This window comes from Jaculus jaculus, chromosome 11, assembly GCF_020740685.1.
Source record: "Jaculus jaculus isolate mJacJac1 chromosome 11, mJacJac1.mat.Y.cur, whole genome shotgun sequence".
In the NCBI taxonomy this organism is placed as follows: Eukaryota; Metazoa; Chordata; class Mammalia; order Rodentia; family Dipodidae; genus Jaculus; species Jaculus jaculus.
In genome coordinates, this window is record NC_059112.1 from 48,036,516 (window position 1) to 48,064,275 (window position 27,760).

Consider the following 27,760-nt stretch of genomic DNA (forward strand, 5'->3'; position numbering starts at 1 on the left):
TGTAATGATAGTAAGGACTTTCAGTATTAATAGCTTAGCTTTTGATAGTATGGAGTTAGCCTATGCTCCATTGCCTTATTAAGAGTAATCAGTAAAAACTTGGTACTATTTCAGCTGATTCAAGCATCTGGGTCTCCAAGAGGTCTTCTACCAGTGGTTGGGTGAGTGTTCTTGGATATTTAGTGACCTCTCCATTTGGGAATTTCTTGGCTTTCTTCAAGATTCTATGAAAGATTGTTGAGTTTTTAAGATTCTTATTAGTACTTTTGCTTTGTTTAGGTTTTACCTTTGCTAATTCCTTTATTGGTAGTACATCACCACTTTTTGAGTTTTATTAAACATTAGAGATTTTGCTATTTGTCTACTAGGATTGTGTGCGATTCTTGTCTTTTTGTTTTTGCTTTTAAAATTTCCCTTTCGGTAGAATTGTTTTAGAGATTTCCAATATGGTCTGACCAGGATGAGGGTAGAAGATAATATTTAAAATGGTTTTAACTCCATTAACTGGTTTGTTTGTGGTTATTTTTTATATTTTATAACTAATTCTACTTTGAGGTAAATGGCAAGAAATGTGTTCTTAAAGAAAATATTTATGAATCTTTATAATAGCAGATAAAACATTGATGATGCATTTTGTTAGGGTAGCCTTTGTCTTCTGGAATGTTCCCTAATTTGATGACTTTTTAGAAATTTTGGATATTGGTCCCATTAGTTGTGCTAATACTTTCTTCCTTTATTTAGGAGCAGATGCATGTTGATCATACTGCCAAAACTGTGGGAAATCTTTTAGCCTTGCAGTTTATTCTTTGTGCATGAAGTTGGAGGATCTGCTGATGATAAATACAAACCATTATTGTTTAGAGTAATGAGATTGACACCATCAAGGATGATTGAGTACTATGTTTGGTGCTTCTATTAGTTACTTTTCTCATTGCTAACAGAATAACTTAAGGAAAAGTTTATTTTGACATAGTTTCAGGGTATTTCAGTCTGTCATGTTGGGGAAAGCATGAGGCTGAAGCAGCTTCATCTGTAGAGGAAGGAAAGTGTGATAAGCTCTTCACATGGTAGCCAGGCAAGGAAGCTGGAGAGGGAACAAAAGCAGGACTGAGCTATAATCTACAAAGGCCCAATCCCAGTCACTCATCTTCATTAGCGAGAACCCCTATCTAAAAGGGTCTACAGCTTCTCCAAACAATACTGCCAGCATTGTATTAAAACACTTAAGCCTTCAGGAGGTCACTTCAGTTTTTAAACCACAAGAGTGCTCTTTACCTCTTTTAATTCCAAAAGTAGGTATTTGTTACTCTCATGCTAATGGATTTAGACAGTGAAGCTCTGGTAGAATTAGCCCCTCTTAGTTCTGTTTTAGGAATGTTAGGAGGCAGATCCAAACATTTCAAAAAGAAAGTATGAGGTGAGCACCTCAGTAAGTCGAAACCTTTCTTTTCTCTACTGTTTGGTATCCTCTGGTTAGAATCAGGCTGACTCGAGAATAGTGAGAAGCGGTATATTTTCTACAGGTTTCAAATTTTCCCGTATGGAACAGTTCCTTACATATTTAATAATAGATTATAGGAATGCCACTGGCTACTCCTTTGGAACAGAGAAAGCCTGCTATCTGAACTATATTCAGGTTAGGTTTAATTAGATATAAGTAAAAATATACTTGTTCATGGTTGAACATGGAATGGGGGAGAAATGTTCTAGTGCAAAGGTGAACTTTTAAACTGGTTTTGTTTATTATTTACCTTAGAAATGTTTCAAAATGAATTCTAAAGAAAGAGTATCTGTAAAATAACTAGAGTACTGAAACAGGATATTTCCATGTTAGCAGAGATTTCATTTTGTTTATTGTAGAACCCTAAAATCCAGGAATAGTTCCTGCCAAATCTTGGGTTCTCAGTCAATATCTTCTCTCTCTCTCTGTCTCTTTCTCTCTCTCTCTCTCTCTCTCTCTCTCTCTCTCTTTAATTGAGATAGTCTTGTTGTGATGCCCAGGACGGCCTGGAAACTCATGATTCTTCCTCTTTCACCTCTTTAGTACTTGGATTGCCGAAGTGTTTGCCAGTAAATATTTGTTAGTTAATTAATAATATGATAAACTGTGTCCATTTATCTGTTTTTAGTTTTTTAGTGTTTAATTACTCTCTTTAAAGAACTGGTTTGCATGTGCATATCAACTAGTTGGTTTTGTAGTGGTGAGAACAAGCTCAGGGCCCACATAAGTCAGGAAAGCACGTTACGCTTGATTTACCTCTTTAACCCATAATCAGTTTATAGTGGTGGGCTCATGCTCAAGGCACTCATAAGCTAGGCAAAAACTCTACCACTGAGGTACGTCCCTAACCCATAATCAGATTTTTCCCCCCCACTGTGGATAAACATAAAGTACCTGTCCCTTGATGTGAACTGAATTCTGGATTGGACTTTAGCTTCACATTTATTCATCACCTGAAAAGTTCAAGTTATATTGGCTTGTGACTCAGGGCTATTTCTCTCTCATTTTAAAATTAGTAAATTACAGAACTTGAGTAAATTAGAGATTATTCTCATGGTAGCTGAAAATTCAATAAAATGAAAACATCAGGGCTGGAGAAATGGCTTAGCGGTTAAAGTGCATGCCTGTGAAGCCTAAGGATCCAGGTTCGATTCTCCAGGTTCCATGTAAGCCAGATGCACATGGAGGCGCCTATGTGTGGAGTTCATTTGCAGTGGCTAGAAGCCCTGGTGTGCCCATTCTTTCTCTCTCTCTCTCTCTCTGTCTCAAATAAAGAAAAATAAATTTTAAAAAATCAAAATGTTTTTCCTGCTGGAGCAATCATGTTGTTACTGTTTTGGTGTGGTACCCTTCCTCCCCCAAAATTTATTCATGATGACTTCGATCAGTTATTTGAAAGCTCTTACATATATTCTATTTAAATTAATTTATAGCCATATACTGCGTATAAAGTTTTCCATTCAAATTCTTAACATTAAAACTCTATACTATGTAGCACAAAGTAAATACTAATTTGATTCATTAACCAATGGGTTATGACTGGTATGAAGTATGTGATTTCTTAGAAATGTGTTCTGTAGTACTTTATATGCATAGATTGCTTTTTGTAAATGTAGGCATCTATGTGATTGTAAATTTTATATGATTCATTTAGGCTATAATGTTTTCTTCCACAGTGTTCCTTTGTGACATTGTTGTGGTCAGACTTTGCATTTTCATTATGAGTGACACTTTAACTTATGAAACTGTATGTCAATGCCATAAAATAATTCACATACCAATATTAACATTAAGAGATTATCATGAAAAGATGTTTCATCATGTAGTGACATATTACTCAACTTCTTAGGGTACACTTAAAATTATAATTGGATTTTTAGACTTTTTCCTTTTCTGACAAGGTCATATTTTTACCTAACACCATATATAAAAGACAAAGGAAAGCTACCAAATCATTTTTATGCATGTGTTGGAAGAGCATGTGTGTGCTATGTTCCTATTTGTGCAGGTACATATAATGTACTTGTTTGCAAAGGCCAGAGGAAAATGCTGAGTGTCCTCTAATGAGTCGTCCTTACATATACTTGAGATAGGTTCATCCCTCAACACAGAGCAGCTATCTGTCAGTAAATGCCTGTCCCCCAGACTAGAATGAGTTACTTGTGTGGTCATGACCAGCTTTTTATGTGCATTCTGGGTGAGTTAAACATGGTGGTTTCTGGCATTCCTATGTACTGAGCCATCTCCTAGCCCTTTTTACTTTTTGTTTATTTATTTATTTATTTTATTATTATTATTATTATTATTATTATTATTATTTGAGAGAGAGAGAGAGAATTAATGGGTATGCCAGGGCCTCCATCCATTGTAATCAAACTCCAGATACATGAACCACCTTGTACATCTGGCTGACGTAGGTCCTGAGGAATTGAACCTGGGTCCTTTGGCTTTGCAGGCAAAACCCTTAACCACTAAGCCATTCCTCTAGCCCATTTTTTTTTTTTCTAGGTAGGGTTTCAAATTTTCTTTTTTTTTGAACCAGAATCACACTGTGTATCCCATACTTTTATTTTACTCCTGGTCTTCCTTAGGCCTCAGTCTCCTGCATGTTATGTCACCACGCCGAGTTTGACCTTTTTTACTCAAAATTTGATTTGGTTTCCTACCACTATGTACAGACAAATCCTTTCTACAGGTCTTCACTCCCTTGAAAGCTTTCTTCAGTCCTAGGGGTTTCATTTCTTGTGTCTACTGATAATACGTAAGTAATAGCTTGAATTCTGACCTTTTTCTAGTTTTAGCTTACTAGATATAACTGCATACTTGATATTTTTTTTGCTAGAATGTCTACTAGATATCTCAGAATCACCTCTCTAAAACAGGACATTGGATTTTAGCCTCTTATTCTCCCTTGGCCTTTGCCATTTATCACTCTTGACATACTTAAGACTCTAAACCAAGGAGCTTTCCTTTATTTTTATCTTTTGTACTCACAAACAGCTCTCATATATATGCTAGTTATATACGGTAAGGGCCATGAGAATGAAGTTTAGAGAAGCATAGAGAATGTCAAAAGGGAAAGGGGAGTGATTGTAATTTTATAAATTCTAGTCAGATGGCACTAGAATGAAGAGATTTTAAAAAATGTTTAGGTAGCATATTATAAAGAACTTAAAGAAAATACATTTAAAAAATTAAAGTAATATCAGCTTTGAGGAATTATGCATTTGATTTGATCTCAATTTTACAAAATGCTTTTTTCTCTTTAAAGACATTCTAAAATGGTAACATCTGTAAACAGGGTAGGGATTTAGAGGTTATTTGTTTCAATTCCTTTAAATATGAAGAAATACTTAATATGACCTAGGAACATGCACTATAGTGTATAAATAAATGATGAAATTATGCTAGATAATCAGTGACCAACAATGTTATTTTGGCATTCATCCATACAGGAAAAAATAGAAACCCAATGCAAACTGAAGATGTGTACCTGTGAATTATTTAGGGGGTATTAAAAAGTATCTAGTATGTATCATTTAATAAATTATTTAGCATGATATTTAAATTATACAATACGAAACAAATTGTAAAATTACCCATGATACATGTTGTATATAACATATTTAATGTATTGTACTTCACATTCTTTTTAGTTTACTTTTCATGGTTTTTGTTAATCATGTTTGAACATAATTTGATAATATTCAGTAGACAATTCTAGAAATACATAATTTATAAGCTTATATAATCTTTATTGCAGTATGTTATTACTGTAGAGCAGTATTTTATATTAAAGTAGGCATGAGGAATAGATTCCCAGCCAAAGCTAAAGGTGACTATCTCTAAAATTTTCAGGATTAAAAGGTATTTAATATATGCTTTCTGTACTAATTTATATTTATAATTATTTGTATTTTATTTTATTTTTATTGTTATTAATCTCTTATTGTACCTAATTAATAAGCTTTGTCATAGGTATGTATGCACAGGCAAAACAGTTTATGATCTTTTTTTTTTTTATTAAACTCTTACTTGAACTCAGGAACTAAATTCAAATAAATTTCTTGCTATTGAAAATTTAGGAACCAAACACATTCAAATTTTGCAGTATCCCTTGCCATCTCAACATGTCCAAATTATATTAATTCACAAGTTAAACACATGTGAATATGGATCAGGATTATGGTACTTGTGCCTCCCTGACACTGTCTCTGATTTGATCTTGTTTATTTTTCTGTAAAAATATAATTAGATTAACGCTTGTAAAAATACAGGCAATATAAGTAAGGCGTGGTAGCACATGCCTTTAATTCCAGCAATCTGGAGGCAAAGGTAGGAGGATAACCATGAGTTCGAGACCACACTGAGACTACATAATAAATTCCAGGTCAGCCTGGGCTAGACAGAGACCCTACCTTGAAAAAAAAAATAAATATAAATCTAGGAGATTTAATACTTTGTATGTTCTGTAAGATGGATTAAAGTGTACAGAAGTCTTAGAAATGTACATAAACAAGTTATCATGATATGTGCCTATAATCCCAAAACTTGGGAGGTGGAGGCAGGATCATCCTACTTTTATGAAATTCTCACGATTGATAAACAGTCATTGCCTATCAGACTCAATTTTATCACATATTTTGTTGTTCTTCAGCTCTAACTAAAATATATTCTGAAAGTTCATTGATGAATTTGGAACTCTGGGTAGTTTATTTTTCAGAAAATAGTTGTTAATATGAAAGTCTCTAATTGTAATTAATGATTAATATTTTTGACTTTGGATTATTTTAGTAGTTACTATTGATTACTTAATTACTGAGAATTGAATTTTAGATCTAGAAGAATAAGAACACATTTCACTGTTCTCTCTAGGTACTAGGGCCTTTCCTTTTCTCTCCTAGCCCTACTAACATGGCTCTACATAGCATTGGCTTGCATCAGTAATAAAGTGCATGGTAATAGGACACCTATGGATCATTTTAAGTGATTTAAATTTAAAAAGATGCAGGAAGGAAATATAATTCAGGGCCACTTGTTCTCTATAACACTGCACATTCTCAGCATATCCATTGGCATGACAGTGGGTAGGTGATTAGTTGCTCCATGAGTAATTAATGTATTTTTACCCTCTCTTTTTTAGAAATACTTAATACTTTACTGTATCCAAACATGAAAGAGATAATAACTTTTTCTTTTTTAATTAGTGACAGTTTTCATAATTATAGACAATAAACCATGATAACTCCCTCCCCTCCTCGACTTTCCACTTCAAAACTCCACTCTCCATCATATCCCCTTCCCATCTCCATCAGTCTCTATTTTATTTTGATGTTATCATCTTTTCCACCTTTTATGATGGTCTTGTGTAGGTAGTGCGAGGCACTGTGAGGTCATGGATATCTAGGCCATTTTGTTCTGGGAGTGTACATTGTAAGGAGTTCTACCCTTCTTTTGGGTCTTACATTCTTTTCACCACCTCTTCTGCAATGGACTCTGCTCATGGGAAGGTGTGATAGAGATGTTTCAGTGCTGAGCACACCTCTGTCATTTCTTCTCAGCACTCTGGTGACTTTTGAGTCATTCCAGAGGTCACTACCAGCTGAGAAGAGAAGCTTCTCTTACAAAAAGTAAGAGTAGCATTAATATATGGGTATGAACATTAAGAGAAGTGCTTACCGGAGAGTAAAGTTAGCACCTGATAAATGGTGTAACCCTTGTTTATTGGTTTTTGGTTGTTTTATTTATTTATTTGAGAGCGACAGACACAGAGAGAAAGACAGATAGAGGGAGGGAGAGAGAATGGGCGCGCCAGGGCTTCCAGCCTCTGCAAACGAACTCCAGACGCGTGTGCCCCCTTGTGCATCTGGCTAACATGAGACCTGGGGAACCAAGCCTCGAACCAGGGTCCTTAGGCTTCACAGGCAAGCGCTTAACCACTAAGCCATCTCTCCAGCCCTTTTTTGTCTTTTTTTAGAGACAATATAGTATGTGTAGGCCCTCTTGTAGCCAACGATTGGTGGGACTTTGATAGTGGAGAGCAGGCTCATTTTGGGGTATGATTCTGACTTGTTTCCCAGCTCCAGCTACGGGTTCTGTTCCACTGAGCAGATCACAACAGTGAAGGAGATAGACACAGAGAACAATCAACTCCTACCAAATCAGATATCCAGAAACACAGAGGCTCCTAAGACCTTATCACTGAATCAGACCTAAAATTAATCCAACATGGCTCAGGGAAATTTGTGGAAGAGGGAGCGGAAAGAATGTCAGAGCCGCACGTTGGATTGTGATACACAGACATTGCTTCCTACTCATAACTGATGGCCAACCCCACAAAGCATGACCCATATTCCACAACAAGGAGGGTCCCTGCAGAGGATTGCAGTCAGGGAGGAGGCTAACAATGGTACAAAACAAAAATTGTTACAGAAAGTAATAATTTGACTGTATTCACTGAGTACAAAACTACTTTTAAAAAAAAGAGAGAGAGAAAGAAGTACTTACTGGGTAGTTTGGTGAGCATAACATATGCATTTAGCCAGGCACCAGCAGGGGCTAAACACCTAGGGCTTATGGCTTCTTCCATCTTGGATATTTTTAGTATCAGGCATGTATTCCCTCCCAATCAGAGAACGGTTGGTTTCTCCCATAACAGACATGCCACTATTGTACCAGTTGGCTCATTTGGCCTGGCTGGCTAAACATAAAACTTGTAGTGTCCATTGTTGTTTGTCTTCAGTAATGACTTCTCTCTCCCATAGGGCTGCATGCAGTGTAGCTTTTTCAAGCTTCCTATCAGCTGGTCTACAGGGAGGAAGTTTTCAGCTTAGCTCCAACTTGATTTCACAGTGACCTTGTGAATAGAGTGGTAATGAAGATGGATATGCAAGTGTCTCTAAGGTAGTGAGATGAGTCCTTAGGATATATACCTAAGAGTGGTATAGCTGGGTCATAGGTAAATCTATTTTTAGCTGTCTCGAGCACCACCACTGATCTCCACAATGGCTTTACCAGATTACATTCCCACCAACAGTGTAGAAGATTTGCACTTTCTCCACATCCTTACTAGGATTTATTGTCACTTGTTTTCTTGATAATAGCCATTCTGACAGGAATGAGATGGAATCACAAAGCAGTTTTAATTTGTATTTCCCTGATGGCTAAGGATGTAGAACATCTTTTTAGATGCCTATATGCCATATGTATTTCTTCTTTTAAGAACTCTCTAGTTAGTTCCATAGCCCATTTTTTAATTGGGTTGTTTGATTTCTTCTTATTTAGTATTTTGAGTTCTTTGTATATCCAGGATATTAATCCTCAGTCAAATATATGGCTGGGAAAAATTTTCTCCCATTCCGTACAGTGCTTCTTTGCTCTGTTCGCAGTGTTCTTTGCAATATGAAAGCTTTGTAACTTCATGAGGTCCCAGTGGCTTATTAATGGTTTCATTTCCTGAGCACCTGGGGTTATATTCAGAAGTCATTGCCTATGCCAATATGTTGAAGTGTTACAGTTTCAGAGTTTCAGGTCTGATATGAAGGTCTTTGATCCCTTTTGGACTTAATTCTTTTACATGGAGAGAGAGAAGAATCTGTTTTCATCCTTGTACAGATACATATCCAATTCTCCCAGCACCATTTGTTAAAGAGGCTGTCTTTTCTTCAGTGAGTATTTTTTGGCATTTTTATCGAAGTTCAAATGGCTATAGCTGCCCAGGCTAACATCCAGGTCCTCTATTCTATTCTGTTGATCTACATATCTGTCTTTGTGTCAGTACCATACTGTTTTGGTTACTGTGGCTCTAATACAGCTTAAAATCAGGTATGGTGATACCACTAGCCTTATTTTTGTTGCTCAAAATTTTTAGGGATATTTGAGGTTTATTCTGCTTCCAAATGAAGTTTAGGATTTTTTTTTTTTCTATTTCCATGAAATCCATTGGAATTTTGATGGGGATTGCATTTAATGTGTAGATTGCTTTTGGTAAGATTGCAATTTTCACAATATTGATTGTTTCAATCCAACAACATGTAATGTCTTTCCATTTCCTAGTGTCTTCTGAAATTTCTCTCTTGACTGTTGTAACATTTTCATTGCAGAAATCCTTCACTTCCTTGGTTACATTCACTCCATGGTTTGTTCGAACGTTCATTCTTCCTTCCTTCCTTCCTTTCTTTTATTGTGAGGCAATTGTGAATGGGAGTGATTCCCTCATTTCATCTTCATCATGTTTGTTGTTAATATATAGCAAGACTACTGATTCCTATGTGCTTATTATGTTGTATCCTGCTACATTGCTAAAAGTGTTTATCAGCTGTAACTGTTTGCTAGTAGTCTTTAGGCTTCTTTACGTATAGAATCATATCGTCTGCAAATAACGATAATTTGATCTTTTCCTTTCCAACTTCTATCCCTTTAGTGTGTCTCTTGCCTTATTGCTGTAGCCAAGACTTCCAATAATAAACTAAATAAAAGTGGGGATAGTGGACACCCTTGTCTAATTCCTGATTTTGGTTGAAAAGTTTCTAGTTTTTTCCCATTTAGTAGTATGTTGACTGTAGGTTTGTCATAAATAGACTTTGTTATGTTGAGATATGTTCCTTCATTTCCCAGGGTCTCTAGGACTTCATGAAGGGAATGTTAGATTTTGTCAAATGACTTTCTGTGTCTATTGAGATCTTGTGATTTTTGCCCTTCAGTCCATTTATATAATGTATTACATTTATCAATTTATATATGTTGAACCATAGCTGTATTTCTTGGATAAAGCCTACTTGGTCAAGGTGAGTGATCTTTTTGTTACATTATTGTATTCTGTTTGCCAATATTTTGTTGAGAATTTTTGCATCTCTGTTCATGAAGGAGATTTGTAATTTTCTTTTTTTGTTCCGCCTTTGTCTGGCTTTAGTATCAGAGTGATTCTGGCTTCGTGGAAGGAGTTTGGTAGCATTCCTTACTTTTCAAATTTATGGAAAAGTTTGAGAAACATTGGTGTTAGTTCTTCCGTGAAGGTCTGGTAAAATTCCCCAATGAATCCATCTGGACCTGGACTTTTTCCATGTGGTAGATTTTTTTTTTTAAAATAACTGCTTGGATCCCTGTACTTTATATAGGTCTATTTAAGTGGCTAATCTCATCTTGATTTAATTTTGGTAGGTCATATAAGTCAAGGAAATCACCCATTTCTTTCAGACTTTCAAACTTGGTGCTGAGTATATGTTGTTAAAGTGTGTCCTTATGATTTTTTTAATTTCTTTGTTATCGGTTGTAATATGCCTTTCCCATCGCTCATTTTGTTAATTTGTGTTCTTCTGTATTTCTTGTTTTTGCAAAACTTTATTTTATTTTTACTTATTTGAGAGAAAGGGAGGGAGGGAGAGGGAATAGGTGTTCCAGGACCTCCAGCCACTGCAAACAAACTCCAGACACATGCGCCCCCTTGTGCATCTAGCTTACATGGGTCCTGGAAATCGAATCAAGGTCCTTTGGCTTTGCAGGCAAACGCCTTAACCACTAAGCCATCTCTCCAGCCCCTCCTCTGTATTTCATTTGGTCAGATTTGCTAAGAGTTTATCAGTCTTTCAAAGACCCAACTCTGTTTCATTCATTGTTTGTATAATTTTATTTCTATTTCATTAATTTCCTCCCTAATCTTTCTTATTTCTTCTAATCTACTGATTTTTGATTTGCCTTGTTCTTCTTTTCCCATGGCCTTAAGGTTAAACATTAAGTTGTTTACTTGTAATCTTCATAATTTCTTTTTATCTTACTTTCCTATTTTTTAAAAATTTTAATGTATAATTTTCTGTTGACAACTTCTATACTTACAGACAATAAACCTTGATCATTCCCTTCCCTCCCCAACTTTGCCCTTCACAACCCATTCTGCATCATATCCCCTCTACCTCTCCATTAGTCTTATTTTTATGTCATCATCTTTTCCTCTTATGAGGGTCTATGTAGGCATTGTTTGGCACTGTGAGGTCATGGAAATTGAGGTCAATTTTTCTCTGGACATTGTAAGGAGTGGAACCCTTTTTTTTTTTTGACTCTTACATTCCTTCCATCACCCCTTCCACAAATGACCCCAAGACTTGGAGGGTGAGATAGAGATGTTTCAGGGCTGGATACTCCTCTGTCACTTCTTCTCAGTACTATGTTGCCTCTTGGTTCATCCCAGTGGTCACCATCATCTGAAAAGAGAAGCTTCTCTAACCAAAATAAGAGTAACATTAATATATGTATAAGAACATTAAGTATAGTGTTTACAGGGCAGTTTAGGCAGGCTCAGGATTTACACCCCTATGGTTCATAACCTCTACTTCCATAGGCCTTTGATTAGGTTTTTCAGTACCAGGCATGTATTCCCTCCCATAAAGCAGGTGTCAAGTCCAATTAGAGAGCAGTTGGTTTTCCCCAAAGAATACATGCCACTCTTGCACCTGTTTGGTCATTTGGCTTGGCTGGCCAAACTTGAGGCTTCCAGTGTCCACTGTTTTCATCACTGATGACTTTTGTCTCCCATAGGACTGCATGCAATACAGCTTTTTCCAGCTTTCAGTTGCTCGGTCTACAGGGAGGTTTTCAGCTCAGCCCCAGCTTGATTTGTCAGTTACCTTGCCACCCAGGCACGTCAGTCTTTAGTCATAGGGCTTTACCATCTGTTTCTGGTGGGAAACCAAGGGCCTTGGCAATAGCCTGTAATGTTTTGGAGACAACAGGGACTTTTCTGGCCAAGAACTCACTGGAAGGTATCCCATCTCTGGCAATAAAAGTTTTCTAGTAGCAATCTATGGCTTCTGGATGTGCCATTATCAAAAAAGAAAAATGGAGGTTTTCATATGTCTTATTCAGAATATCATGAATTTTGATTGACCTTCCCCCCACCCTGTTTTTACTCAATCTCTTCCCCTGGCCTCACTTAGGCCATTCTCCCCCTGTAATATGCTCTTCTACTTATATATATACAATACTGTCCCCTTAAGTCCTTCCCTCTCCACCCTCCCTTATAACCTTTTTCTAGCTTACTGGCCTTTGCTACCTACTTTTGGTTCCAGCTCACACACAAGCCGAAATATATGAAGCTAGGATCCACATATGAGAGAGAAAATGTGATGTTTGGCTTTCTGGACCTGTGTTACCTCACTTAGTATAATCTTTTCCAAATCCATCCATTTCCTGAAAATTTCAAAGTTTCATTTTTCTTTACCGCTGAATAGAACTCCATTGACTCATCTGTGGAGGGACATCTAGGCTGGTTCCATTTCCTAGCTATTGTGAATAGAGCAGCAATAAGCATGGTTGTGCAAATATCTCTAAGGTAGTGAGAATAGTCATTAGGATATATACCTAGGAGTGCTATAACTGGATCATATTGTAAATCTATTTTTAGCTGTCTCAAGAACCTCCACACTGGATTCCACAATGGCTGCACCAGATTATATTCCCACCAACAGTGTAGATGGGTTCTCCTTTTCCTACATCTTCATCAAGATTTATTGTCATTTGTTCTCATGATGATAGCCATTCTGACAGGAGATAGAATCTCAAAATAGTTTTACTTTGCATTTCCCTGATAGCTAAAGATGTAGAACACCTTTTTAGATGTTTATATGCTATCTGAATTTCTTCTTTTGAAAACTCTGTATGTAGTTCCATAGCCCATTTTTAAAAAATATTTTATTTTTATTTATTTAGTTGAGAGAGAGAGAGAGAGAGATACAGAAATAGGCAAGTACAAAGAGAGAGAATGGACATGCCAGGGCCTCCAGGCACTGCAAACAAACTCCAGATATGTGTGCCCCCTTCTGCTTTTGGCTTATGTGGAACCTGAGGAGTCAAACCTGGGTCCTTTGGCTTTGCAGGCATCACTTTAACTGCTAAGTCAACTCTCCAGCCCCTATAGCCCATTTTTTAATTGGGTTATTTGATTTCTTATCGGTTTGTTTTTTGAGTTCTTTGCATATTCTGGACGTTAGTCCTCTGTCAGATGTGTAGCTGGTAAAGATGTTCTCCCATTCTGTAGGTTGTCTCTTTGCTCTATTCACAATGTCCTTTGCCATACAAAAGCTTTGTAATTTCATGAAATCCCAGTAGTTGATTAGTGGTTTTATTTCCCGAGCAACTGGGGTTATATTCAGAAAGTCTTTGCCTATACCAGTAAGTTGAAGGGTTTCCCGTACTTTTTCCTCTAGCAGTTTCAGAGTTTCAGGTCTGATATTAAGGTCTGGATTTGGACTTGATTCTTGTACATGGAGAAAGCCAAGGATCTATTTTCATCCTTCTACATATAGATAGAACCTTTCTTTTCTCCAATGAATTTTTTTTTACTTTTTTTGTAAACAATCAGATGGCTATAGCTGCCTGGCTTAACCACTGAGTCCTCTATTCTGTTCCATTGATCTATATGTCTGGCTCTATGCCAGTACATTGCTGTTTTCTTACTGTGGCTTCATAATATAGCTTAAAATTGGGCATGGTAATACCACCATCCTTATTTTTGTTGCTAAAAATTGTTTAGGCTATTTGAATTTTTGTTGTGCTTCCAAATGAATTTTAGGGTTGTTTTTTCTGTTTCCATGAAGAATGATAATAGAATTTAAATCGGGAGTGCATTAAATGTGTAGATTGGTTTTGGTAAGGTTGACATTTTCACAATATTTACTCTTCCAATCCAATATCATGGGATGTCTTTCCATTTCTTATTGTGTTCTGTAATTTCTCGCTTGAGTGTTGTAAAGATCCTTCACTTACTTGGTTTGGTTTATTCCTAGGTACTTTATTATTATTATTTTTTTGAGGTAATTGTGGATGAGAGAGATTCCCTGATTTCATCTTCTGCATTTTTGTTGTTAGTTTATAGGAAAGCTTCTGATTTCTGTGTGTTTATTTTGTCTCCTGCTACATTGCTGAAAGTTGTTTACAGCTCTAATAATTTGTTGGTATAGTCTTTAGGGTCCTGTATGTATAGAATCATATCATCTGCAAATAATGATAATTTGATCTCTTCCTTTCCAATTTTATCCCTTTTATGAGTGTTTCTTGTCTTACTGCTATACCTAAGACTTCCAATAGTATATTAAGTAAAAATGGGGACAGTGGACACCCTTGTCTTGTTCCTGAATTTAGTGGAAAATCTTGAAGTTTTTCCCCATTTAGTATTATGTTGGCTGTAGATTTGTCATAAAAAGCCTTTATTATGTTGAGATGTGTTCCCAGTTTCTTTAGGACTTTTACCATGAAGGGATGCTGGATTTTTGTCAAATGCCTTTTCTGCATCTGCTGAGATGATCATGTGATTTTTGTCCTTCAGTCCATTTATATAGTGTGTTACATCATCAATTTGCATTTGTTGAACCATCCATGCATCTCTGGGATAAAGCCTACTTGGTCACGATGAATGATCTTTCCAATGTATTGTTGTATTCTGTTTGTCAGTATTCTGTTCAGAGATTTTGCATCTATGTTCATGAGGGAGATTGGTCTGTAATTTTCTTGTTCTGTCTTTGTCTGGTTTTAATATCATGGTGATGCTGGCTTCATAGAATGAGTTTGGTAGTATTCCTTTCTTCTCTATTTTATGGAAAAGTTTGAGAAGCATTGGTGTTAGTTCTTCCCTCAAGGTCTGGTAAAATTCACCAATGACTCCATCTGGGCCAGGACTATTTTTAGTTTTAGATATATTTTATAACTACCTGGACCTATATACTTATAATAGGTCTGTTTAAATGGTTTATCTCATCTTGATTTAATTTTGGTAGGTTGTATGAATCAAGGAAATAATTTCTTTCAGATTTTCAAACTTAGTGGAGTATATGTTCTTAAAGTATATCCCTATGATTTTCTGAATTTCTTTGATATCTGCTGTAATGGTGCCTTTTTCATATCTACTTTTATTAATTTTGTCTCCTCTTTTTCTATTGGTCAGATTTGCTAAGGGTTTAATCAATCTTGTTTATCTTTTCAAAGAACCAACTCTTTGTTTCATTAATTCTTCATATTTTTTTATTCCTATTTAATTAATTTTGCCTAATATTTATTATTTCTTCCTGTCTACTGTTTTTTTGGTTTGTCTTGTTCTTCTTTTTCAATACCTTAAGGTGAAGTATTAATTTGTTTACTTGTGACCTTTCTAATTTCTTAGTGTAGGCACTTAAAGCTTTCAATTTCCCTCTTAGAACTGCCCTCATTGTGTCCCAAAAGGTTTGGTATGTTGTGTTCTAATTATCATTTGATTCTTTGAATTTTTTGATTTCTTGCTTTATTTCTCCAGTGACCCAATCCTCTTTAGTAGTGTACTGTTTGTCTCCATGACTTTGTATATGCTCTGTAGTTTTTCTTGTTTCTGATTTGTTGTTTAATTCTATAGTGATCAGATAGATTATATATAAGGAACAATTTCAGTTTTCCTATATTTGTTTGCTTTGTGTACTAATATATGGTCTATTTTAAAGAATGTCCCATGTGCTGCTGATAAAAATGTGTAGTCTGTAGTATTTGGATGGAATGTTCTGTAGTTATCTGTTAGGTTTATTTATTCTGTGACATCATTTAATCCAGATGTGTCTTTGTTTATTTTTTGTGAGGATGACCTGTCAATAGATGAAAGGGGGTTATTGAAGTCACCCACTACAATTGTGCTTGGTGTTAACTGTGACCTTAAGTCTTACGTTTGTTTGATGAAATTAGGATCACCCATGTTAGGTGCATATATGTTTAGAATTATCGTGTCTTCCTGTTGAAATTTTCCTTCAATTAATTAATTAATATAAAGTGACCTTCTTTATCTTTCCTCACTAATGTTGGTTTGGAGTCTATTTTTTCAGATATTAGGATAGCAACTCCTGTTTTTTGTTTTTTTTCCCCTAGGCCTATTTGCTTGGAATGCCATTTTCCATCTTTTCACCCTGAGATAGTACCTGTCCTTTATGGAGAGATGAGTTTCCTGGAGGCAGTAAACAAAAGGATTCTGCCTTTTACTCCAATCTGCAAGTCTTTGTCTTTTGTTTGGGGCATTGATATTAAGAGTATTTGTACTGGCCATTCTTCCTGTTTTGTATTCCTTCCTTTCCCCCCTTTACTCTTCTGTATTAAATGTTTTTTGAGTATGATTTTTTTTCCCTGTTTCCTCATATGTGTGCGTTCCTTTCTCCTTACCATGGAGGATCAATTCAAGCATTTTCTATAGAGCTGGCTTAATTGTAAGATATTCCTTTACTCAGTTTTTGTTGTGGAATGTCTTTATTACTCCATCAATTTGGATGGATAGATTTACTGGGTAAACTATTCTTGGTTGACAGCTATTGTCTTTCAGAACTTGGAATACACCAGTCCAAGCCCTCCTGACTTTTAAAGTTTGTGTTGAATAATTTGCTGTTATCCTGTTGGGCTTGCCTTTATAAATGACTTAGTTTTTCTCTCTGCTTTCAACATATTTTCTTTGGTTTGTGCTTTTGGTAGTTTAATTATAATATTGTGAGGAGAGGTTCTTTTCAGGCTTTGTCTGGTTGGTGTTCTAAAGGATTCCTGTATCTGCATTGGCATCTCTTTCCCAATTTGGGGAAAACCTTATTTTATGATTTTGCTTAAAATGTTTACTATGTCTTTAGAGTGAAATTCTTCTCTTTATACTATTCCCTGAATTCTTAGGTTTGATTTTTTTTTTATAGTATCCCGAATATCTTGAAGTTCTGATTCATGCCTTCGTAATTAACTTGTTGGTCTTTCTCTTTGTTGGACTGTATTAGATCTGCCACCTGGTCTTCTAGTTTAGATATTTTGTTCTCTCCTTCAACTATCCTACTGGTGAGACTTTGTACAGAATTTTCTATTTGATTTACTGTGTTTTTCATTGCTAGTATTTCTGACTGGTTTTTCTTTATTATTTCTGTCTCCTTACTTATGTTTGTATTGACCTCCTTCTTTCATTAAATTGGTTTCCTGTGTCTTCTTTGATTCCTTTGATTTTTTTAAGCATAGCTATAATCATTCTTTTGAAATCTTTCTTAGGCATTTCCTCTAAATCAGTCTCATTAGAGGTCATTTCTGATGGATTTATAATTTTTGGTGGAATTATATTGTCCTGATTTTTTTTGCGGGTTTTTTTTTGGTATTATAATGTAGATATTTTTGTATCTTGGATTAATTTGATGCTGAGATTTTCCAATTATCTGCAGTATTCTTAGATGTATCAATGAATGTGATATCATATGTCTTCAGGGTAGGAGTTTAAGGTGATAGATGTGGCTCTTAAAAGGCTCTCAGAGTAACCACAAAAGTGACCTTAGGTGTTGAGTGTGCCTGCTATGCAAGTATTCCAGTAGGCTGCATGGAACAAAATATAGGCAAATTCTAGAATTGAACTGAACAATATATATATTCAATAAAACAAGCACAGAGTATTTATGCAAAAGTACATGTTTTAGCAAATAGATTTTCTAACAAAATCAAAGTTCCTAAAGATGTATGTTGTCCCTTAATCCTGTCAACCGGGAGGCTAAGATTTCTGGTCTGTAGAGGGTTCCAAAGGTAGCGTGTGACTGAGTGAGTCCTTGCCCCAATGAACAACAGAAGAGGAGACAACAGAACTATCAATCAGGAAGCAAAAATTAAAACCCGAAAATATAACTCATTTAAGAATGGCAAGTCCATCCATCCATACGATTTAACACATAATTTACTCTGGCATGGAAGGTACAATCAGCTCCCAATGCAAACCTATATGCCGGGCTTTTTTGGCAGGTACTGACATAGTATAGTCCAGTTACCTTTTGGGGTGGCTTTGGTCTCAGCTATACACCCGCTTGGGTCCCTCTTTGCTGTGCTCTGGGCTTGGGTAGGCTGGCTGGGTCAGTAGGTTGCTTCTCTGTTACTCTGTACTGGGTCCTATGGAGGTGAGTTCTCTTCCTCAGGTCTCTGTTGCTTGCTGGCACTGGTGGTGTGGGGAGGGGAGGCTGTGGATGTTGGTTGACGTTGATTTGCAGGACCCCATGATCCTTTCTCTTCCTCAGTAGCCACTCAGCTGGCCCCAATCTCCTCCCCTTCAGGTTTCTTGAGTTTGCAAGACTCACCTGGCTTTTCCTGCAGCTCAGGCAGAGCCTGCTGACAATGGCCATGGCCTCATGGACCTGGTGCCACTGCTGCTGGAGCCGCTTTTGCCTGCTTCTTTGTCTCTAGACGATCTGGGTCTCTCCTACTCCTCTGCTGTGATTGATAATTTTCTTACACACCTTCATGTTTTAGTAGAAGAGTGTATTGTTTCTTTTTTTCTTTTTCTGCCATAGGCTGCTTTGGCATTGTTCTTACACTACCACCTTAACCAGCCCTTCATAATTTTTTAATATAGGCACTTAAAGCTGTAAACTTCCCTCTTAGGATTGCCTTCAGTGCATCCCAGAAGTTTTGGTATGTGGTGTTCTCATTACCATTTGATTCTATGCCTTTTTTTGATTTCCTTCTTGATTTCTTTATTGACCCATTATTCATCATTTAGCATTGTATTTTTTAGTTCCATGGTTTTGTGTATGCTCTATAGCTTTTTTTGATTTTGATTTATAGTTTAATCCCATTGTGATCAGATAGTGTGCTAGGAATTATTTCAGTTTTCCAGTATTTGTTAAGGTTTGTTTTGTGTCCTAATGTAACATCTATTGTAGAGAATGTTCCACGTACTGCTGAAAAAAATGTGTATTTTGCAGCATTTGGATGAAATATTTTGTACATATCTGTTAGGTCCATTTGTTGTATAAGTTTATTTAATCCAGATTCTTCTCTGTTTATTTTTTGCTGGGATGACCTGTCAATTGATGAGAGTGGGGTATTGAAGTCACCCATTAGAGCTGTGTTTGGTGTTATCTGTGAACTTAATTCTAATAGTGTGTGTTTAATGAAATTGGTAGCCATCATGTTAGTGTATATATGTTTAGAAGTGTAATGTCCTCCTGTTGGAGTGACTTTCTTTACCTTTCCTAGCTAGTGTTGGTTTGAAGTCTGTTCTGTCAGATATTAGGATATCAACACCTGCTTGTTTTCTTCGCCCATTTGCTTGAAATACCATTTTCACCTTAACATAGTGTGTCTTTTATAGAACTGTGTATTTCTTGGAGTCAGCAAATAGAAGGATCCTGCTTTTTAACTCAGTGTGCAAAACTGTCTTTTGGTTGGGGCATTGAGACCATTGATATTAAGAGTTATTATTGAAAGATGTGTGTTTGTCTTTCCATTCTTCTTGTTTTATAGTTCTTATGGTTTTTCCTTTACTCTCATATAACTATTATTTGAGTGTGGTTTATTTTTTTCCTGTTTCCTTATATGTGTGCTTTCCTTTCTCTTCAGCATGGAGGAACCTTTCAAGTATTTTCTGTAGAGCTTGCTTAGTGTTCATATATCCCTTTAGCCTGTTTTGTTGTGGAATGCCCTTATTTCTCTGTCAGTTTGGATGGATAGTTTTGCTGGGTAAAGTAATCTTGGTTGACAGTTGTTATCTTTCAGAACTTGGAATACATTATTCCAATCCCTTCTGGCTTTTAATGTTTGTATTGGGCAATCTGCTGTTATCCTAATGGGCTTGCCTTTGTATGTGATTTTATTTTTCTCTCTAACTGCTTTCAGTATATTTTCTTTGGTTTGTGTGTTTTGTAGTTTAATTATAATATGATGATGAGAGGTTCTTTCTTGATTTTGTCAGTTTGGTGTTTTGTAGGCTTCCTATATCTGTATTGGCATCCCTATTTGAAGGATGTTTTCTTCTATGATGTTGTTGAAAATGCCTGCTATGCCATTTGAGTGAATTTTCTTCTCCTATCACGCCCTGAATTCTTCTGTTGGATCTCTTCATAGTATGCTGAGTGTCTGGAAATTCCCATTCATGCTTTCCTATTAATTTATATTTCTCTTTATTGGACTGTATTAGATCTACTACCTGGTCTTCTAGTTTAGGCATTTTTTTTTAATCTCCTTTATCCATTCTACTGGTGAAGACTTTCTACAGTTTTTTTCTATTTGACTTGGTCTGTTTTTTGTTTCTAGCATTTCTGATTGGTATTTTTTCATTATTTCTATTTCTTTACTCATGTCTTGTATTGACCTCCTTGTTTCATTAAGTTGGTTTCCTGTGTTCTCCTTCAGGAGTTTGTTTTCTTCTTGGATTCTTTTGATTTCTTTAAACATAGATATAATCATGTTATGAAATCTTTGTTAAGTATTTCATCTAAAACAGTCTCAGTGGAGGTCACTTCTGATGAATTTTTAATTTTTGATGGGATTGTATTATCTTGATTTGTTTTGTGTTTCTTATATTACAATGTAGAGATTTTTGTATCTTGAGTTAATGTGGTGCTTGGGTTTTCTAATTATCTGCAATATTCTTAGCCATCTAAATCTGATTTTATATATCTTCAGGGTAGGTGTTAAGGTGCCAGGTGTAGCTCTTATACTCCCAGAGTAATAGCAGAAGTGAGCCTAGATGTTGAATTTGCCTGCTATTACAGTATTATAGTAGACTGGGTGGAGTAATTTGCTGGCAAATTGTAAAATTCAACTGATCAATATACACATTCATTCAAAACCAGCACCGAGTATTTATATGAGTGGAGGTTAAAACAAACTGATAATCTAATAAAGTCCAAGTCTCTAAAGGTTTGTTGCCCCACAACCTTAATCTTGTCAACTAGGAGTTTGAAAGTTCTGGTCTTAAACGGTTTTCAGTGATCTGAGGCTAATTCAGACCCTGCCCCCAATAATGATATAAGGAAAACACAAAGGCCCTATAAATCAGAAAGTGTAAAAGGCAACAGTAGTGAACAACAAAATATAGCTTTTTTTGAGAATGGTAGAGCCAAATATGAAAATGTAACACACATAACCTGTCCTTACATGTAAAGAGCCCATTACTTCCAGTGCAGACCTATGTACCTGGCTTTGTGTAAGTAGGCCCTGTTACATATTGGGTTATCTTCCAATCTCACCAGTGCTGAGTGCCCACCTCGATCCCTCTCTGTTGTGCTGTGGATCTGGTGTTCTGATTGGCTGGGCTGGATGCAGTGCAGAGGATGGGGGAAATGAGGATGCATTCTCCAGTGGATCATGGTACTGTTGGTTGGGAGATGGATGCCTGGAGTTGTACCGGAGCTGCTCAGCTGGTCCCTGTTGTCTTTTCTTCAGGTTTCTTGTCTTTTCAAGGAGGCTGATGTGAGTGGAAAATCCTTCCACCTGGTTTCTGCTCCTGCAGCTCTGCACTGGGTGGGCAGGTGTGTGGATTGCACCTCAGGTTCCTCATTGGGAATCTGGCCGGTTTCCTTCTTTCTAGAAGAGCTGTATCTTTCTCTCTCTGATGGTTGATAATTACTTACATACCCTCACTTTTTGGTAGAAGAGTATATTTTATTTTAGTGTTTTATTTTATTTTATTATTATTTTATTTTGCTTATTTCCCTCTGTAGGCTACCTTGGCGTGGCTAGTATGCCACCATCTTATTCAGAAGTCAAGAGGCTAACTTTGAATGTGCCTTTATTCCATGCTTAGTGAATGATCCTTATCTGTGGAGAAAAACAGCTTACTGAGATACTTGTTCAGTAGTAACTGGGAAGTATCACATGGACTTTATAGTTGCCAAATGTGAGTTGAATTTGGCCTCTAGAAACGTAAATAAACCACCTTCCTTACTTAATTGTAATGTAAAATTACTACTTTTCCATACTTCAGATCTATATCCCTATACTTCTATGATTAAGTACATAAATACTAAATGATATAGCTTGCACCTAAATGTACTTGTCTATACCTCTTTCTCAGAGTATCACTCAGCTTATTTGCTAATAAATAGGGAGGACGTGTGAAGCATGTGCAATATCAAAAGTAAACCTTATAAGTAATTCAGTGCATTTTATTATTCCTTGTGCTAAGGACCTCTGGTGCCATCTACTGAACGATTTCTTTAAAGGAAAAACAGGAAATCAGATTATGAATTTTCACTTAGTCTCTTTTATATAATTTGTTTTTACTGAGAATAATACATGAACTGACATATTATATTTTGATCTTATTCCCCTCTTGCTGTTGTCTTTGGTTGCCCTTCCCCAACCACTATTTCACGGAGCATGCCCCTTTTCTTTCCATATATATATTTTTTTCTATTTGATGTCTCATTCAAGTCAAACTATTGATGAGCATGATACTGTGTACGTCTTGTGGGGGTAATGACCTCTACTGTGAGACCATGAATGCACCAATCTGTTCATGTCGAGAGGACAGTGCCCTAAAGTACCCATTCCTTTCCACCCTCTTGTTCTTACATTGGCAGTAATACTGAAGAGACTAAAAACTCATCAAAGTGCTGACAATAAAAGACTGTTGAGAGATCAATGCTAAAGGAAACATCTCTAATGCCCTTCAAGGATCAGGGAACATTATGGAAGAGGAGGCAGAAAGGACCTATGATATTTTGGTCAGGAGATACAATTTAAAAATTAACATACTGTATTATATTTTATTATTTTTTAAAAATTCATTCATTGACTCATTCATTTATGAGAGAGAGAATGAGCAAGCCAGGGCCTCTAGCTACTGCAAACTCCAGACACATGTGCCACCTTATTCGTCTGGCTTAGTTGGGTTTGGGGGAGTTGACCTGGCTCCTTAGGCTTTGCAGGCAAGCACCTTAATTGCTAAGCCATCTCTCCAAGCCACATTTTATTTTCTTAAAATAGTGTCTAACTTTCAATCCTCTTGCCTCAGCCTCCTGATTGCTGAGATTATAGGCATGCACCACCATACCCAGCTTTTATTTTAGAGCATATTTGAGTTTGCAGAGCAATTGAGCAAATGTTTAGTGTATCCAAATGTTCTTTCCCCTCTCATTCCTTCATTCTCCCTGTTACTAACATCTTTCATTGATGCTATTTTTGATAAAATGATCAGTATTGATAAACTGTTATTATTTAATGTGTGTTGTAGATATATATGCTACACTTATTTGTAGGTTTGTCAAATGCAGTCTGTCTTGAGTGTCTCAAGCCATGATAATGCCGTTGCCCTGAAACTCCTGTATTCCATCTATGTATCCCATGTACCACCACAACTCATTTTAACACTCTGAGAGTAGTTTTAACTTTTACACAATACCATAATTGGAGTTACCCAGTATGAAACCTTTTCAGACTTATTTTTTAATTTTTATTTATTTAAGATTCCTCTATATCTTTTCATAACTTGTTAACTAATTTGTTTATTTCTGTGTTATCCTCCATGGTATGGATGTACTATAGTTTGCTTATTCATTTACTTGTTGAAGAACATTTTCATTGCTTCCAAGTTCTAGCAGTTATAAATAAAGCTACCATAAATGTTCATAGAATTGTGTGTGGACATAAGTTTTTCTATCATTTATGTAAATATCTAGGCATGTAATTGCTGGATCATATGGTAAGTCTATTTTTAGGTTTGTATGAAACTGTGTAACTTCTTGTGAAAAATACAATATTCTTGTGTAAAAATAACTGGGCCTTTTTTGTATGTATGTTCATATGTGTAGATATACTTGTTTGTGTAGATGTCTGGATATATGTATATGCCAGAATATAACCTCAAATATATCTCAGAGGATGCACTAGCTGCTTGTTTTTGAGACAAAGTTTCTTGTTGACCTGGAGCTCATCCACTAGGCTAGACTGGTAGGTTGGCATGCCCCAGAGGCCCATCCTCTCTGCCTACCCAGTGTTGGCATTACAGCTATCTTCCACCATTCCTGGCATTGACATGGGTACTAGGGATAGAACTTGAGTCTACATACTTGTAGGCAACACTTTACTGACTGCGCCATCTTTTCAGGTATAGTCCTAACTGTCCCATTTTTCTTTTCCACCAGTAATAACTGAAGTCCACTTTGTTCCTTTCATTTTTGTACCTAAAAAAACTCATCACAAATCCCAAGGTTTCCTACGTTTTCTCTTATTATTGTATAGCAGTTTAATAGGTGTGCATTTCACATTTAGTAATAGCTGTCCTTTGATTTAATTTTTTGAAAGTTTAGTGGTCTCAGTTACACTCTTTGAGGTGGATGTCAAGTTACTCCTACAGTGTTTGTTGGATAAGACTACCTTTGGTTTGCTGCTAGAGTGATCTTGACTGAAAATAAGAAGGCATTGTCCCTTCTTCTGTTTTCAGAAGAAATATAGGAAATTGGTTGATATCTTCTATTAGTGTTTGGTGGAATTCACCAATGAAAGTAAGTAGGCTGATAGTATTTGCTTTGAATTCTTGTTAATGCTATTTAGAAAAAGAAAGAACCATGCCTGTTTAGGTTATCTATTTACTTTTATATGAGCTTTGATAGATTCTTTTTGAAAGAGTCAATCCTTCTCAGTTATTATATTTGTGACCATGACATTGTTCATAGTGTTTATTTATCTTTTCAACTTCCTTAGTATCCACAGTGATTAATTCTTATTTATTTCTGACACTGGCAATTTTCTCTGTTTTTATATCCTTACTGGGGGTTATCAGTTTTACTGATCTTTTCAAAGAACCAGCTGCGATTGATTTTCAGAAAGGTATGGATTTTTTATTTTACTTATTTATGTATTATTTATTCTGACCTTAAGTGCCATCAATACATGTTTTTTTAGAGAAAGAAAAATTATGTAATAATATCATGTAGCTTTTCTTTTTTTTATTTTAGTTTTTCAGGGTAGGGTTTCACTCAAGCCAAGCTGACCTAGAATTCACTATGTAGTCTCAGGGTAGCCTCCAACTCATAGCAATCCTCCTATATCTGCCTCCCAAGTGCTGGGATTAAAGGCTTGCGCCATCATACCTGGCTCATGTAGCTTTTCTTTAACCCAGTTTTTGATTTCATTGTTGTCATAGGCTTTGTATATCTCATGTAACATTGAAATATAGCAACACACCAGAAAGGAAATGGAGATGCTTCTTTTCAGTATGAATAACTGACAAAGTAGAGTTCTCAACTTTGGTAATTTAGTAATCTCTGAATGAATTATGTATTCAAAATAATACATATAGTTATTTGGTTTTTAAATTAATTATTAGTTCCAAAAAGTATTTGATAGCAAAACTTGTATGATTAATTACAAGTGACCTTAGATGTGCTGGAATTTTATAACTAATTTTATAACTTTTGTCTCTAGAAATATAGATTAGAACTTTAAAATTTTGTACAAACAACAAAGAAAAATCGTAGGTTAAAAACAGAATAAAAGTATAAAATAACAACAAAAGAAAAGAATCTTTATCCAAAATTGTAAAATCTTTCATGACAGCTTTTAATCACATGCTCTTAGCATTGATGATTCAGAATTCACAATAATTTAGAAATCTGAAATTTATTGTAAAATATCTTGGGTTGTTCTCCTCCCAGACCTTAGCAGAACAAAAGTAGTAGAACATACCCCGTTCTAAACAATGAGCTTAGTTCCTTCATGTTTTAGCCTTTCTCAATTAGAAGTTCAGGCTAGAGTTTCAGCAGCGTAATGAGATAGGAGGAGCAGTACTAGGGATTGAACCCAGGACTTTCTGCATGTCAGCCTCTAAAGAAGAGAATTACCATATAATGGCAGGGATTTTGCATTCAGTGGTATAGAGGGCCCCAGGTAGACTAGAGACTGTGACAAAAGCCATGGACTCTCTCATTGGTACAAATTGGATCTATCACAAATTTACAAAATCAAAAATTCCAAATAAAGTGTTTCAGGCTAGTCCTGGAGATTGTGAAAAATATGGTGAAGACCCCAGCACCCTCATATACTGCATGTTGTTACCAAAAATAAGAAGTACAAAAGGGCATCCATATTGGGAAAATGATACAGTAAAAATGGTTGGACTAGAAAAAGCACAGATGCCTCAAGTTCCCAAGAATATTCCTTCAGTGAATGCAAAACTGAAAGTCATTAAACACTTGATAAGTATTTAGCCACAAGGATTTCCCACAGATGAAAACCTGTCTAGCATGTTTCTCACGGGCACTGGGGAGTTAGTTTTGCAGTGGCACTTAAGGCCTGTGGCACGGGAAGCAAAGGCTGGTGCCACAGCAGCTTCGGACTGAAAGTTCAACTTACATACATACTTTTAAAAATAGGTATTTTTACTTATTTGACAGGGAGAAAGGGGAAGAGAGCACTTGGGTGCACCAGGGCCTCCAGCCACTGCAAACGAACTTCAGATGCTGCTTAGCTGTCTTTCTTCTCTCTATTTAGTCAGGGACTCTGATGGATGTTCCCTCCACACATGCAGGGTGGGTCTTCTAACCCCTGTTAACCTAGTCTAGAAAATCCCTCACAGACTTTCACATAGATTTGTTTTAGTGGTAATTCTAAATCCTACCAAATGGACAACAAGAGATTAACCATTATATGTGTGAAATATAAATACTAATTCCAAGCCCGCAGATGAAAAACAGCATGGAAAGAGAATATCTCAAAAGAAAAAAACAAGAGCAGGCATGGTGGTGCACGCCTTTAATCCCAACACCCGGGAGGCAGAGGTAGGAGGCTCATCATGAGTTCAAAGCCACCCTGAGACTGCATAGTGAATTCCAGTTCAGCCTAAGCTATAGTGAGACCCTACCTTGAAAAAAAAGAAAAGAAAAATAGACTTAAGAAAAAAGAATAAGTGAAAGTGTCACTTATCTAATCTGTTAAACATTACTGGGGAACTGGGGAGATGGCTCCGTGCATAAAGTACTTTCTGTGCAACCATGAGTTTGGATCCTCAGATCCTACATAAAAGCCAGAAGCTGTGTCAGATTTCTGTATTCCTAGGTACCTGTGAAAATAAAGTAGGCAGAGACAAAATTTTTTGGAAGCTTGCAAATAGAGCAGAGCATATATACCAGAGACCCTGCTTAAAGACGAGTTATAATCCAAAGACTTATTCAAAAGTTGTCCTCTGACCTCTATTTGCTCACTGTGACATGCATATGTTTGTGCCCATATATGTACACACACAAACACACACACACTTTAAATAAATTTAAGTTAAAAAAAAGTACCAGGTAAGGGCTGGAGGGATGGCTTAGCAGTTAAGGCACTTGCCTGCATATGCCAAAAAGCCCAGGTTCAATTCCCCAGGACCCATGTAAGCCAGATGCACAAAGTGGTGCATGCTTCTGAAGTTACTAAGTTAGTTTGCAGTGGCTGAAGGCCCTGGAATGCCCTTTCTATCTACCCTAATCTCTCTTTCATAATTAAAAATATACCATATAAGATAAAATAACAATTATGCTTACATGCTTTTCAGAAAGG

The 27,760-nt window shown here is 36.2% G+C and overlaps 1 protein-coding gene and 1 pseudogene across 11 annotated transcripts in view; both read left to right on the forward strand.

Annotated features, from left to right (window-relative positions):
* Positions 1–27,760, forward strand: part of Lcorl (ligand dependent nuclear receptor corepressor like) — a 161,849-nt gene that overhangs the window by 55,413 nt on the left and 78,676 nt on the right. Inside the window, exon 5 of one of the 11 annotated variants that reach the window (XM_045161587.1) lies at positions 115–161. The exons of 9 other annotated variants lie outside the window; for them this stretch is intronic. In XM_045161587.1, coding sequence (XP_045017522.1) covers positions 115–161 — 47 coding nt within the window. Of the gene's footprint in view, positions 1–114; positions 162–27,760 lie in introns of those variants that run through there. One more of the 11 variants, XM_045161585.1, reaches the window with a different exon arrangement.
* LOC105943852 lies at positions 26,071–26,562 on the forward strand (annotated as a pseudogene).